Source organism: Chelonia mydas, chromosome 1 (genome assembly GCF_015237465.2).
Source record: "Chelonia mydas isolate rCheMyd1 chromosome 1, rCheMyd1.pri.v2, whole genome shotgun sequence".
NCBI classification, from domain to species: Eukaryota; Metazoa; Chordata; order Testudines; family Cheloniidae; genus Chelonia; species Chelonia mydas.
The window spans coordinates 40,007,886-40,021,879 of NC_057849.1; the positions used below are offsets into that span (position 1 = coordinate 40,007,886).

The window sequence follows — 13,994 nt, forward strand, 5'->3', positions numbered from 1 at the left end:
GGTGAATCACTGAAAACTATTCTCCGAGTATGACTTTCCAACCAGTTGTGCATGTATCTTATAGTAGATTTGTCTAGACCAGCGGTTCTCAACCCGCAACCTGAGGGGGCATAGGCCCGCGGCAGGGTACAGGTTCCTGGCTGCCTGGCCACCCAGCGAGGTGGGGTCTGGGCTGCCCAGCGAGGCAGAGTCGGGGCTGCCAGCTGACCCTGAATGGCAGGGGTCTGTGGTCTGGGGCTGCCACCTGGTCCTGCAGACTCTGGGGTCTGGGGTCCGAGGCTGCAGCCTGGCGCTGCACAATCCAGGCCTCCTGGCCGGACCCAAGGGGTCCAGGGTCCGGGGCTGCCGCCTGGCCCCACAGAGTCCGGGGCTGCTGGCCTAACCCATGGGGTCCAGGGTCAGGGGGCTGCCACCTGGCCCCACAGAGTCCAGGGTGCGGGGTTGCCACCCAACCCCGCAGAATCCAGGATCCGGGGCCGCCTGCTGGCCGTCCAGGGTCCAGGACTGCCGCCTGGCCCTGCAGAGTCCAGGGCTGCTGCCTGGCCCCACAGAGTCCAGGGTTTGGGGTTGCCACCCAACCCCGCAGAAACCAGGATCCGGGGCTGCCAGCCTGGGCTTGCCACCCAGCCCAACGGGGTTCGGGATCTGGGGTCTGCCCCATGGGGTCAGGGTCCGGGGTCAACATCAGGGCTGCTGGCTGGCCCTGCAGGATCAGGCTCCAGGCTACCGCCTGCCTGCCCTACCACAGCAGGGTCCAGGGTCAACCAACCCAAGGCTCCACTCCTGGCCCCACTCTGTGGAGGGGTCTCTGGGTGGGCAGCAATGGGCATGGGGGCAGCTGAGCAGGCACACTGTGGTTCTCAACCTGCCAGCCCAGGTAGCACATTGTGGGCCGCGTATGCGACCAACAATGATAAATAGGTTGAGAACCACCAGTCTAGACTATATTTCCCTAGTTTACTTATGAGAAAGTTATGTGAGATAGTATAAAAAGCCTCACTAAAGGCTTGTTACTCGGTCAAAGAAGGATATTAGACTGGTGTGACATGATTTGTTCTTGACAAATCCATGAAGACTGTTACTTATCACCTTATCATCTACGTGCTTACAAATTGATTGTTTTATTATTTGCTCCATTATCTCTCTCCGTACCAAAATTAAGTTGACTGGTCTATAGTTTCTGGGTTGTCCTTATTTTCCTTTTTATAGCTAGGTACTATATTAGCCCTTTTCCAGTCTTCTGGGATCTCTCCCATCCTCCATGAGTTTTCAAAGATAATTGCTAAGGGCTCAGAGATCTCTTCAGCCAGTTCCTTAGGTATTCCAGGATGTAGTTCATCAGGCCTTGACAACTTGAAGACATCTAACTTGTCTAAACCCAGGGCTGCGACCTAACCTCTTGTGTAGATGGTGCTATGTTGACGGGAGAGCTTCTCCCCTTGACATAGCTTCTGCCTCTTGGGGAGATGAATTAACTATGCTGACGGGAGAAAATCTCTTGTTGGCATAGGAGTATCTCCATAAAGCGCTATAGCAGCACAGCTGCGCCGCTGTCGCGTGGCACGTGAAGCCAAGCCCTAAGGCTACATCTACACTACAACCTGTGTCAGCTAAACTTATGTAGCCCAGAGTGTGAATATTCCACCCCCTTGGAGACGTAAGTTACACCGGCATAAGCGCTTGTGTACACAGTGCTATGTCAGCAGGAGAGCTTCTCCCATTGGCATAGACCAGCTTCACCACATGCACTGCAGGAGCACAGGTGTATAGGTACAGCCATGCCGCTGCAGCGCTGTACATATAGACGTAATACATAAGTAATTCCTAACTTGTTTTTTCCGTATTTTAGCCTCAGATCCTACCCCATTTGCACTGATAATCACTATGTTTGTCATCTGATCATTGCTACCTTGCTGGTGAAAACTGAAACAAAGAAGACATTTAACACTTCAGCCATTCTGTTATTGTCTTTCCTCCTCATTGAGTAATGGGCCTACTCTGGTCTTGGTCTTCCTCTTACTTCTAGTTTATTTGTAAAATGTTTTCTTGTTATCCCCTGTGCCCCTAGCTAGTTTAATCTTATTTTGTGCCTTGGCCTTTCTAATTTGTCCTTACAAGCTTGTGGTGGTTTTTTAAAAATTTTATATTAATCCTTAGTAATTTGACCTACTTTCCATTTTTTGTATGACTCTCTTTTTTGAGTCATTGAAGATCTCCTGGTTAAACCAGGGTGGTCTCTTGCCATACTTCCTATCTTTCCTATTATGAAAGTAGAATGAATTATATTGAAATTATACTTCATTAAAGAAATGCTGCTTGAAGGGTTTGTTGAAATATAGTTGTCAGGAAGAGAAACATTAAGGAGTGTGAGACAATGGGTCCTCAAACTAATTAACTTAGAGCTCCTACTGAGCTAGGAGATTGGTAAACGTTAGTACGCAAATAAGATATGTATGTATATTTGTCAGTTTCTGCTTCCTTTTGTCTCTTATGTTAAATTGGCTTTCCCTTATCTGTTTAAATAAGTTAGCTTGAGCCTTTGCAGGAGGCTCACATATCTGGGTGCATTGGCAAAGCGCTTTGCTAATAAACAGAGTGGTCTGACAAAGTTTGTGAGTCTTGAATCTGACTTTGACACTATGCATTGGGATAGTTTGTTCTTGTGCCCTTAATAACGTTTCTTTAAAAAACTGCCAACTCTCCTGACCACTTTTTTCACTTAAATTTGCTTCCCATGGGATCTTACCTACCAATTCTCTGAGTTTGCTGAAGTCTGCCTTCTCAAAGTCCATTGTCCTGATTCTTCTGTTTTCCCTCCTGCTGTCCGTGAACTCTATCATTTCATGATCACTTTCACCCAAGCTGCCTTCCACCTTCAAATTCTCAACCAGTTCCTCCCTATTTGTCAGACTCAAATCTAGGACAGCCTCTCCCCTAGTTGTTTTCTCTACCTTCTGACATAAAAAGTTGCCTCTGGTGCATTCCAAGAACTTGCTAGATAATCTGTTCCCTGCTGTGTTATTTTCCCAGTGGATGTCTAGGTAGTTGAAATCCCCCATCACCACCAACTCCTGTGCTTTGAATGATTTTGTTAGTTGTTTTAAAAAAGCCTCATCCATCTCTTCTTCCTGGTTAGGTGATCTACAGTGGACCCCGACCATATTGCTGTTGGGTTTTTTCACACCTTTTATTCTTACCCAGAAACTTTCAACAGGTCTCCCTCCCACGTCTATCTTGACTTCGTGCAAGTGTGTACATCTTTGATATATAAGGCAAAACCTGCTCCCTTTTTTCCCTGCCTGTCCTTCCTGAACAAGCTGTACCCTTCTATACCAATATTCCAGTCGCAAATTATTCCACAAAATCTCTGCGATGCCAATTATGTAATAATTGTGATTAATTAGTTGTATTTCTAGTTATTCTGTTTATTCCCCATACTTCTTGTATTAGTATACAGACATCTAAGATGTTCATTAGATTTCCCCTCTATATTCCCTCTAGTCTCTCCTTTGTCCCTGCTATGATTATCTAAAAGCCAGCGAGCTTTTAAACGTCCAAAGGCACATTCTACCACCATTCTGCACTTGCTCAGTCTATAGTTGAACTGCTCCTTACTGCTGTCCAGGCTGCCTGTGTACGGCTTCATGAGCCATGGGAGCAAGGGGTAGGCTGGGTCTCCAAGGATAACTATTGGCATTTCAACATCCCCAATGGTAATTTTCTGGTCTGGGAAGTAAGTCCCTTCTTGCAGCTACTCGAACAGCCTGGAGTTCCTAAAGATGCAAGCATCATGCACCTTTCCCAGCCATCCCACGTTGATGTCGGTGAAACGTCCCTTGTGATCCACCAGTGCTTGCACCACCACTGAGAAGTACCCCTTGCGGTTTATGTACTGGTTGGCAAGGTGGTCCGGTGCCAAGATAGGGATATGCGTTCCGTCTATCGCCCCACCACAGTTAGGGAAACCGATTGCAGCAAAGCCATCCACTATGAGCTGCACATTTCCCAGAGTCACTGCCCTTGATAGCAGAACGTCAGTGATTGCATTGGCTACTTGGATCACAGCAGCCCCCACAGTAGATTTGCCCACTCCAAATTGAGTCCTGACTGACCGGTAGCAGTCAGGCATTGCAAGCTTCCACAGGGCAATCGCCACTCACTTTTCAACTGTCAGGGCAGCTCTCATCTTGATATTCCTGCTCTTCAGGGTGGGGGAAAGCAACTCACAGAGTTCCAGGAAAGTGGCCTTATGCATGCGAAAGTTTCGCAGCCACTGTGAATCATCCCATACCTGCAAGACTATGCGGTCCCACCAGTCTGTGCTTGTTTGCCAGGCCCAGAATCGGCATTCCACTGTAACAACCAACCCCACTGCCACCATGATGTCCCAAATGCCACATCCCATGCTTTCAGGAAGTTCTGTGTCCATGTCCTCTTCACAATCGTCCTCATGCTGCCGTTTCTTAGCCAGGTTCTGCACATGCTCCAGGATAATGCGTGAGGTGTTTACAATGCTCACAACAGCAATGGTGAGCTGAGCGGGCACCATGCTTGCTGTGCTATGGCGTCTGCACGAGTAACCCAGGAAAAAAGGCACGAAATGATTGTCTGCAGTTGTTTTCACAGAGGGAGGGAGGGGAGACTGACGACATGTATCCCAAACCACCTACAACGTTTTTGCCCCATAAGGCAGAAGCTTAACCCAGAATTCCAATAGGCAGCGGAGACTGCGGGAACTGTGGGATAGCTTCCCACAGTGCACCACTCTGTGAGTCGATGCTAGCCACGGTATTGAGGACGCACTCCGCCGACTTAATGCACTTAGTGGGGACATATACAATCGACTGTATAAAATCGATTTCTAAAAATCAACTTCTATAAAATTGACCTAATTTCGTACTGTAGACATACCCTTAGAAAGCCAGGCTGGGGAGACCATCCCGTGTAAGAGGTGCCTACTGTAGAATCTCTCAGGAAGCAGGTGGGAGAGCTACAGGAGAAGGTAGCTAGGCTGAGGAGCATCTGTACACACAAAGAACTCATTGAAAATATGCATATGGAGACCTCCTAGGATGGGGAGCAATCAGCTGGAGGGGACAGCAATAGCACCACCAGCTCTTTCACAGGGAGGAAGCTCTTTCACAGGCTGCTGGTTACTCCTGGCAGCAGGCAGTGCTCTACCCCTGCTTGCTACCCATAGTCCAAAATACCAGAATCTGATTGTTGTGGGATTTGTTTAGTTAAGTCAAGTCCTTACTCATGCATTACTTGGGCAAAACTCTCCTTGGCTTTAATAGATTAAGGAGTGAGTAAACGCTCTGCATGGACTTCAAGATTTTAGCATTTAGAAGAGGAAATACTGCAAAATATTGTGGCAAAGATCAAATATCATTACACTATATAGCTCTGCAAGTTGCTTTGTCCAAGAAACCCTGTAATAACGGGTTTATGACTGTAGCTGAAGCATGCCAGTTTCTGCTCATTCCATATAATTCAGTGTGAATCTCATGAGGATGTAGTCTTTCACTAACAAAACAAAACCAAAAAAAGTTGACTTGTGAACTAGAAGAAGTTAGTATTTTCCCCTCCTTACTTGGAGTGTTATTGAATGTTTCTTTTAGGATTGTTTATAGCCTTGTTTGTCGTTTTAGTTAGAAGATTTTGCATGAAATTCTGACCCTATCGAATCATAGAAGATTAGGGTTGGAAGAGACTTCAAGAGGTCATCTAGTCCAACCCCCTGCTCAAAGCAGGACCAATCCCCAATTTTTGCCCCAGATCCCAAATGGCCCCCTCAAGGATTGAACTCACAACCCTGGGTTTAGCAGGCCAATGCTCAAACCATTGAGCTATCCCTTCCCACCATTTTGCCAGGCTTGCTGCAAATAGCCTTTGAACTCATCTGAAAAGATTTTAGGCAACATGTACAAGAAACAAACATTTCTAATGCACTTGAGGAAAAAACACAAGACAACTCCAGTAGAGAATTATATTTTTTATTTGAACAGTATCTCTCTGTAACAAGTCAGGCATGCAATGGGGCCACACAAAAATGGGTTCACAAGGCTTATTTCCCATGGAAATGTCCAAACAACACATGTTTCTACACATCAATTCCTTAGCTAAATAAAAATATAAACAAAGAAAATCTTACAGATAAAACCCAGCTAGGGTTAGTATCACTAACATTACAATTCAGGATGAGAACCATGCATGGGCACTCCCAGTTGCTTTTCCAATCCCTCTATTTAACTGCTTCAGGAGACCTAAAAGCCAAATTGTTAGATGAAAATAATTAACCTGAGATTCCCATCAGTTGTGGACCATCTTCATTTCATCCACTTGCAAATTCCTTTAAATCTGTAGTTTGTCAAGCTAGCACGTCCTAACACAGCCCCCTCACCCAATGCCAGACCGTAGTAAAACCACCTTTCCACGAAGGAGGTAAACCTTTTATCACCAGTCTTTCCAGCTGTTGCTCTGCTGCTGTAAAGCCTTCGGTAGATGGGACAACCGATTTCTGCTGCAGGTTACATACACATCATTCCATTACCAGCTCATAAAGCTGGCATTATAGCACGCCATGTAACTATTTATAAAACTAACTAACCTGTCATGTAAGTTAAAAATGTCTCTATTTACAGTATCTCTTGGCTATTGAAAGTGGTGTTAGAGCTTACATTTCCTTCGACAGTAAATTTACTTTTTCACTAGACAGTTGTACACCATAGCATTTTAAGTAACACAGAACCTCAGCCATTACAAGTGCTTTAGTTATGGGTTCTGAATGAAGTAAAAATGATAATTGTTACAAAACAAACATAATACTAGAGCTTTGGGAGTGTAGAAACAGCTTGTTCTTTTTGTAGTTGGACATGTAACTGTGCAGGAACCAAGCAAAAGCATGCTGCATGCCAAAGCTTTTGTTCACCACAGTTGGATGAAGGATGTTCTCATACAGACAGAGTTTCCCATTTAATTCTTATTTACTTTTCAAGTTTTGCTCCTGTTTCTGATAATGCTGCTTTGATTTCTTTTCCTCCCCCATTAGGTATCAGATTTCTGACTGTACATTTTGAAAGTCCACCCAACCTAAGCCTGTAATGAACATATCTGGTATGGGGCCCGACATACCAGCTGATACTCAATACATCAGTAGTAGTAACTTGTTTGTGTTCCGTTTCCAGTGCACAATGAGGTGATGCAGGTTAGCAATATTTCCACATGCTACCCTGCCTAAATCAGTGCATCCTCATTTCCTCCAACAGCAATAAATTGGGATGTATTGCAGGCGACAACAGATGTAAGGGGAGAAACCTAGATACTCTACATGCTGCCCCTAAAATATGCCCTCTCTGGGCATACCAAGTTATTGCAGCCCATAACAGGAGTAACTGGCTCTCTACAGTTACTTCTAATGGGTAGGAACTTGGGAGAAGTGCTGAAATTGTATTGCTACATGTAATGCTGAAATTCCCAATGTAAATATGTAAATTTTAATGGTTACTGAGAATATTGTAAAGATACAGGGCCAGATGCACTCTTGTTATTCCTCCACTTGGTTACATGCAATTTACATCTTAACAATGGGAACTTTAAAAGAAAAAGAAGGTTCCTATAACATACATCTCTCATGCCAAGACAGTGTTATTTTAGATCTTTAGGGATCATCTAACTCCTCCTGTGTACATTGTGAAATGAGGGACGAGTGACTCACACTGTAAGTGCGAGTGTTGAAGACTGATACACCCTACTGTGGGTTAGTTAAGGATTTGGAGAAGGCTTTAAGGTTAAGTGCTACCTAGAATGGATAGAAAGAAGAGAACTGTGTCGGAACACTAGGAGGGTGCGTCCTGCTATGTATTATGCAATAAGAGTTGAAGTACAGTAGTTGTCCTGAGCAATACAAAATGGAATGATAAAGAAACAATTTTCCTTGTTCTTCCGTCAGCACAAACTTTTAAAATAAGCAATTGAAGGAGGGCCAATTATTTGGTAAAAAATCTTTTTCAAATGTTAGAACTGAACCTACCAAACTGAGGCCCTCAGCACCACCCCTTTCCCTGGAAAAATGTGTTGCAGGGAAAGAGTGGAAGAAGAAAGCCTTTGGGCACCCCAGCCTCATGTTTTCTCTAAATTATTATATGGGAAGGAGGTGTTTGCCTGATTGCCTCTCCCAGGGAATGAGCAAGGGATTCCAATTCCACCCCCTACAATGCTAACTTCCATGTGGTTGCCTCCATGGAAGCAATACTGCCATGGCTTGTTTCACCACTGGCTGAACTGAACAAGCCACCCCCTTTGAGATCAGTTAGAAGGAATCTGCTGAAAAATACGGTACTAGGCTGTGTATGCATGCATACTATATATATATACACATACATACACATTCCCTCCATGAATGCGGGGATTGCTTGGAGAGAGAAACAAGGACCCTACCATAGATGCAGTTGCCTCTCTGCCTTCCTCTTTCCCCAGTGCAGCGAGGAGAGTCTCTAAAACTAGAGAATGCCTAAAAATGCCCCAAACCAAATCTCTGTCCCATTCAGACACAAACCCTTCTTAGCAGCTTCATCACTGAAAGTGATTGGTGCAACACACACTATGTGCTAGGAACGTGTGGATCTCCCCTCTCTGGCCTCTCCCACAGCGAGATGCACACAAGTGTATTCCTTTTTAAAATGATTACACTCCACTGGCTTCTTAACATTAGAATCAGCACAGGGTTTACTCTTCTACCAGTTGCAAATTTGAAAAGCTACAGCTTGCAGGATCAGGCTCTCTGAGTATTCAGCTAAGGGAGTATTCAGCACACATACATGATCTTTAAAAACTCAGTAAGTTTCATGGGAGGGCTATCAGATTTTTAAAATAAATTACATTTTATGTTTACATTTTGTTTTCATTCAGCCTGAAAAACAGCACTGTTTTTTATACCTATCAGGACATTGGGGGAGAAAATATTCTGATAAGTGGGGAGCTATTTAAAAGTTACTGGTTTCCTAGGTGCTTTCATACAAAATTTTATCACCAGATAACACATTTCAGCCAAGTTTAACAGCATACAGATCCCAGACACAGAAAGCATGAAAATAGTAAACATTGTTTTCTCAGTGGGTCGAGAAACAAAGCAATCCACTGTGTTGGGGCAAGGCCACGCACTACATTTCAGTAAGCGAGGCATTTGGTATCCATTATACATGGCGTAAAACACATACATGAAGACAACTTCAAAGATGATTCTGAAGAATATGCTGCAGGTGTATGTCCACCACAAGGGGCCCTGAATATGAAACTTTTGTTTATTCAGTTCTTCAATATCCACTTGCTCACCACTTGTGAACTGCCTTTTCTTCTCATGCCGTCTGTGCGCAACATGCATGGCCACCAGAAGTGCAGGAGTCGAGACAAAGATGAGCTGGAGGGCCCACAGTCTAATGTGAGAGATGGGGAAGAAGTGGTCGTAGCAAACATTTTTGCATCCCGGTTGCAGAGTGTTGCAGACAAAATCACTTTGTTCGTCTCCCCAGACTCTCTCTGCAGCCACCACGAGGATCATAACACGGAAAATGAACAAGACAGTGAGCCAGATCTTCCCAATACTGGTGGAGTGTTTGTTCACACCTCCTAAAATCTTCTGCAATGTTCCCCAGTCCATCTTCTCTTCTGTGTCCTTTGACCTAATATGACAAGAGGAATATACCAAAGGACCAGTTATCAAGGGTTAGAAAATCAATACCATAACTTCCGTGAACTGGGAGGTTTCTTGGCACTAGCCCAGCATTGCAGGTAAACAGACTAATAGACAAACGCAAGTCATTTTAATTTGCACTGCCCATATTTTAAAAAGATGATGGAATCAAACATTTTATTAGTGCATTAATTATATTGATCTCTGATGGTGCTGACATTTCCAAAGGAGTTGTTGGTTAAGATATGGTTAGGCCAACAAATAAGTGAGCCCTCCTCTCACCTGTGTCCTCAGTTCTTTCTCAGAGCTCTCCATCTCTGTGGGAAAAGTCCAGCAGTGGTTTGCTGCTTCCCTCTCAACCCTCCTCCACCCCAGAGTCAGGGAAAGAAGGCTGGCACTGCAGGACATCCCCCTCTTAGAGCAATTTTTTAAGCTTCTGAAGGGGCCAGAAGGATATGGCTGACCCACCTCCATGTATCACCACTGCCTCCATCCACAGACTGGATACAGACATTATAGGAGGTGGATGTTTATGCTAAAAAATAATCAGCTAAACAGTTAATGCTGACATTTGAAATGTAATTAGGCCAGGTCTACAGTACCACTTATGTCGGCAAAACTTATGTCGGTCAGGGGTGTGCAGAGGAGGACTATGTCGGCGGGAGAGCTTCACTCACTGACATAGCTACCGCTGCTCATTTAGGTGGTGTTATAATGTCGATGAAGAGCTCTCTCCCGTCAGCACAGAGCAGCTACATGAGCGATCTTACAGCGGAGCAGCTGCACTGGTACAGCTGTGCCACTGTAAGTTCACTAGTGTAGATGTGGCCTTAGTTTTCAGAATTAACACCAAAATGAGATAAATAAGTCCTGGTCTACCCTAGAAAATTTGGTCAGCGTAACTATGTCGCTCAGGGATGTGAAAAATCCACACCCGAGTGGCGCAGTCAAGCTGACCTAAGCCCCAGTGTAGACAGTGCTAGGTTTATAGAAGAATTCTTCCATCGACCTAGCTACCGCCTGTCAGGGAGGTGGCTTACCTACACCAATGGGAGAATCCCTCCTGTCAGCGTAGATGGTGTGTACACTGAAGCAGTGCAGCTGTGCCGCAGTAGCATTTTAAGTGTAGACAAGCCCTGGGAGTAAGTCAAACCTCTCATTAGTGCTGTTTCAGTCTCTCTAAAGCACAGCAAGTGCTACACTACTTCCCATTTGGAAAGTTTTCTTCACATCCAGTAGAGAAACTTTTTTTTTTTTTAAATGAAAGCGTAAATTCTGCTGATGCTGATATGCTGCCTTGAGACATGGATCATTCACTGAACACAGTTGTTGGAAATTGTTGATGAAGTAGACAAAGTACTCTGAAACAGCAGATAAAACTCGGGCAGGGCTGGTTCATTATCCGTTAGGAATAATGTTCAATTCTGCTGTGTGGGAGGGCCAAGCTGGCCATGGATAAAAGCCTGTTGGAAGGTGATACACCCTCCACCAGGGGAGGAAGGATCATGCACTGTGTTTGTTCTGTAACATGCAGCAATTATTGGGCTTCTCTGCCACATGGGAGGTGAATGTCTATCCTAAAGGCCTGTCTACACATGCAAGTCTACTGTACTCAAAGCTCATGTTATAACACTATACTCCCTGAACATATTCTAACAGGGTTTATTGTAGTCTACACAGGCAAGACCAAGTGGTATGCCAACAAAGAGGACTAGCACATTATAACAGTAACACAATCTCTTGACATGGCAGATATGCTTGTGGGGATAAGCTTTAAAGCAGAAGGAGATATCAGAGATTTACTGCTGTGATAAGGGAAGGAGAAACTGAATGATAAAGGAGAAAAGGCAGCCCTGAAAAGGTGGTTGAAATTCTTAGCCTCCCTCTATTTTCCCATCACACAAGTTGGTCCCATTCTGTATTGCTTTCTGTGATGACCTATTCCCTTGACCATGATCAGATGCTGTATATTTCTGCTAACAACCTACTCTCACTCATCACATAAAATCTCAGCAATTAAAAAAGGATTGTTAAAAAAAACCTGGACTAGTACGAATTGATTGAAAGTAGGAAAAGAACTGCAAATATTGGCAAAAAGAAAAGGAGGACTTGTGGCACCTTAGAGACTAACCAATTTATCTGAGCATAAGCTTTCGTGAGCTACAGCTCACTTCATCGCATGCATTGGATGTGCTATCACACATCTGAGTTTAAAACTGCCCGGAGAAGAGCTCTGTGTAAGTTCTATGTAAACTCAAAAGCTTGTCTCTTTCAGAAAAAGCTATTACTTCACCCACCTTGTCTCTTTAAAATTGCCAGTCTGATATCCAACAGGAGTGCTGACGAAGAGCAAATTTGCATTGTGGATATGAATCCACTTGAACCTGTAGAGATTTTGGACATGAAACACTTTTTCCTTCTCTCCTTCCACTATGGGAGCATTTAAATCAGTTGTTGGAACTGACAACATGTATCCTGAATACTCACATTGTCTTTACCTTCACAGAAATTATTAGAAAATCCCATTTTTATAGTTAAAATATACAGAGTGATAAAAATCTTATAAAAATCACAGCACATGTTCTTCATGTGTCTAGTCCGGCTTCTATTTAAATCAATAGCAGACTCTCATTGACTCCTAGAAAAATTCAAGATTGTAAACAGTAGGATGGTTTAACGACAGGTAGTTTAATTAAAATATTGACGCTAAAAGCAAATTGTCATTAAGCAGCGATGCATGATAATTTCTTTAAGAACTCACTCCTTTCACCCTCAAGGAAACCAGGTGTTTCTCCTATACAAGACTTTGCATGTACAAGCCAAGTAAGGTTTGACATGTCAGTATTGCTTGAGCTGTCTTAGCACATTTTCCGCTTTACTCGTTCAAGGAATGCTGAGCAGTTCAAACCCCGGGCTGCTAACCTCTCTGCACTCAATTCATGATAAAGTATTAACAAAAGTGAAGGAGATCAAAATGCACTGGGTTAAACGTAACACTGAAAAATTCCCTTTTACCCCTGAAGCCTCAACTTTCCCCTAATTCAGCCTTCCCTGGTATATTCTGCTGTGGTTAGTCTTTTTAAATTAGATGTCCCCGTTTAGTAAAGAGCCTGCAAATCCTGCGTTCTTGCCACCAGGCACCCTCACTGCTCCAGGGCTGGGATATCCACAAACGAGACCCCAATCAGAAAAAGAACTGAAAAAGGAAAAAGAAAAGGAGTACTTGTGGCACCTTAGAGACTAACCAATTTATTTGAGCATAAGCTTTCGTGAGCTACAGCTCACTTAGCTTATGCTCAAATAAATTGGTTAGTCTCTAAGGTGCCACAAGTACTCCTTTTCTTTTTGCGAATACAGACTAACACGGCTGTTACTCTGAAACCTGAAAAAGGAAACTTCATATAAATACGGCAAGAGTTTGCCTCAAACCCTCTAATCCAGACTGCTCCTGCAGTCACACCCCCAGCACCTCTTTAATCCAGACTCCTCGAGCAGTCACACACCCCCAACACCCCCCTAATCCGGATTGCTCCTTCAGTAACACACACAGCACCCCTCTAATCCGGATTCCTCCAGTCCTGCACGGTCACAGACACACTGCCCTCTAATCTGGATTCTTTGCGTAGCGTTCCCCTGCTGTACACACGCAGTATTCCCTCCGCATCCCCCCTCGTGTGCGAGCAGCACACCCCACACATATTAATCCGGATTCCTCTCCTGTGGGCGCAAACACACACGCCGTCACGCTTCCGCTCTACTCCGGATTCCCCGCCGCGAGGGACCCTCACCTGTCTCAGCAACGCGCGGAGCCTGCGGCGGCGGGAGATCGGCGCCCCGGAGCAGGCAGGGCTGCTGGCGGTGCGGGCGCCTCAGGTCCCAGCGGCTGCTGTCTCCAAAAGGTTCCTCCCGGCAGCGGCTTTTAACTCCCGCCTCCGCCTCCTCCCCCTCCCCGGAGCGAGCCGGGCTGAGGCGCTGCCCCCACCCCCATCTCCTCCATCGGGCCTGGACCCCGCCTTTCCCGCCGCAGCGCCCCCAGTCCCTCTCCCAGCCCCTCCCAAGAGCTCGGAGAGGGGCCGAGCCACCCATGGGAAGGGGGCAATTGCCCCCTGCATGGCAGAGTGACCCTTGACACAGAGCCCTCTGCACCTCCCAGTTGCTTCACAGCCTCCCCCGCGCCTCCTTTCAGCCCCCTAAAGCAATGGATTTGGGCCAAAATGCCGTCGCCTCTCCCTGTGTGTAAAAACAGGCTTGCAGCCCCCGCAGGCTTTCTTACTGCCACAATATTATTATTGTAGGGCTCTTT

General features: G+C 45.2%; 1 protein-coding gene across 4 annotated transcripts; it reads right to left on the bottom strand.

Annotated features, from left to right (window-relative positions):
* Positions 1-5,980: 5,980 nt before the first annotated feature.
* On the bottom strand, positions 5,981-13,605 carry LOC102939285 (gap junction beta-6 protein). Of its 4 annotated transcripts, XM_037890788.2 has the most exons (4): positions 13,480-13,599; positions 11,989-12,075; positions 10,732-10,827; positions 5,981-9,680 (listed from the first exon to the last, which is right to left on the bottom strand). In XM_037890788.2, the coding sequence occupies exon 4, from the start codon at positions 9,656-9,658 to the stop codon at positions 8,981-8,983; it is 678 nt and encodes a 225-aa protein (XP_037746716.1). In that variant the 5' UTR covers positions 9,659-9,680; positions 10,732-10,827; positions 11,989-12,075; positions 13,480-13,599; the 3' UTR covers positions 5,981-8,980. The 4 variants fall into 4 exon arrangements, with proteins under 4 accessions (XP_037746716.1, XP_037746722.1, XP_037746707.1 ...); XM_037890794.2 differs by lacking the exon at positions 11,989-12,075; XM_037890779.2 differs by lacking the exon at positions 10,732-10,827.
* Positions 13,606-13,994: the final 389 nt, after the last annotated feature.

What these genes read in the sequence shown, in the direction of transcription:
- LOC102939285 (XM_007059139.4), bottom strand. Translation starts at nt 9,658, where the DNA reads ATGGACTGGGGAACATTGCAGAAGATTTTAGGAGGTGTGAACAAACAC.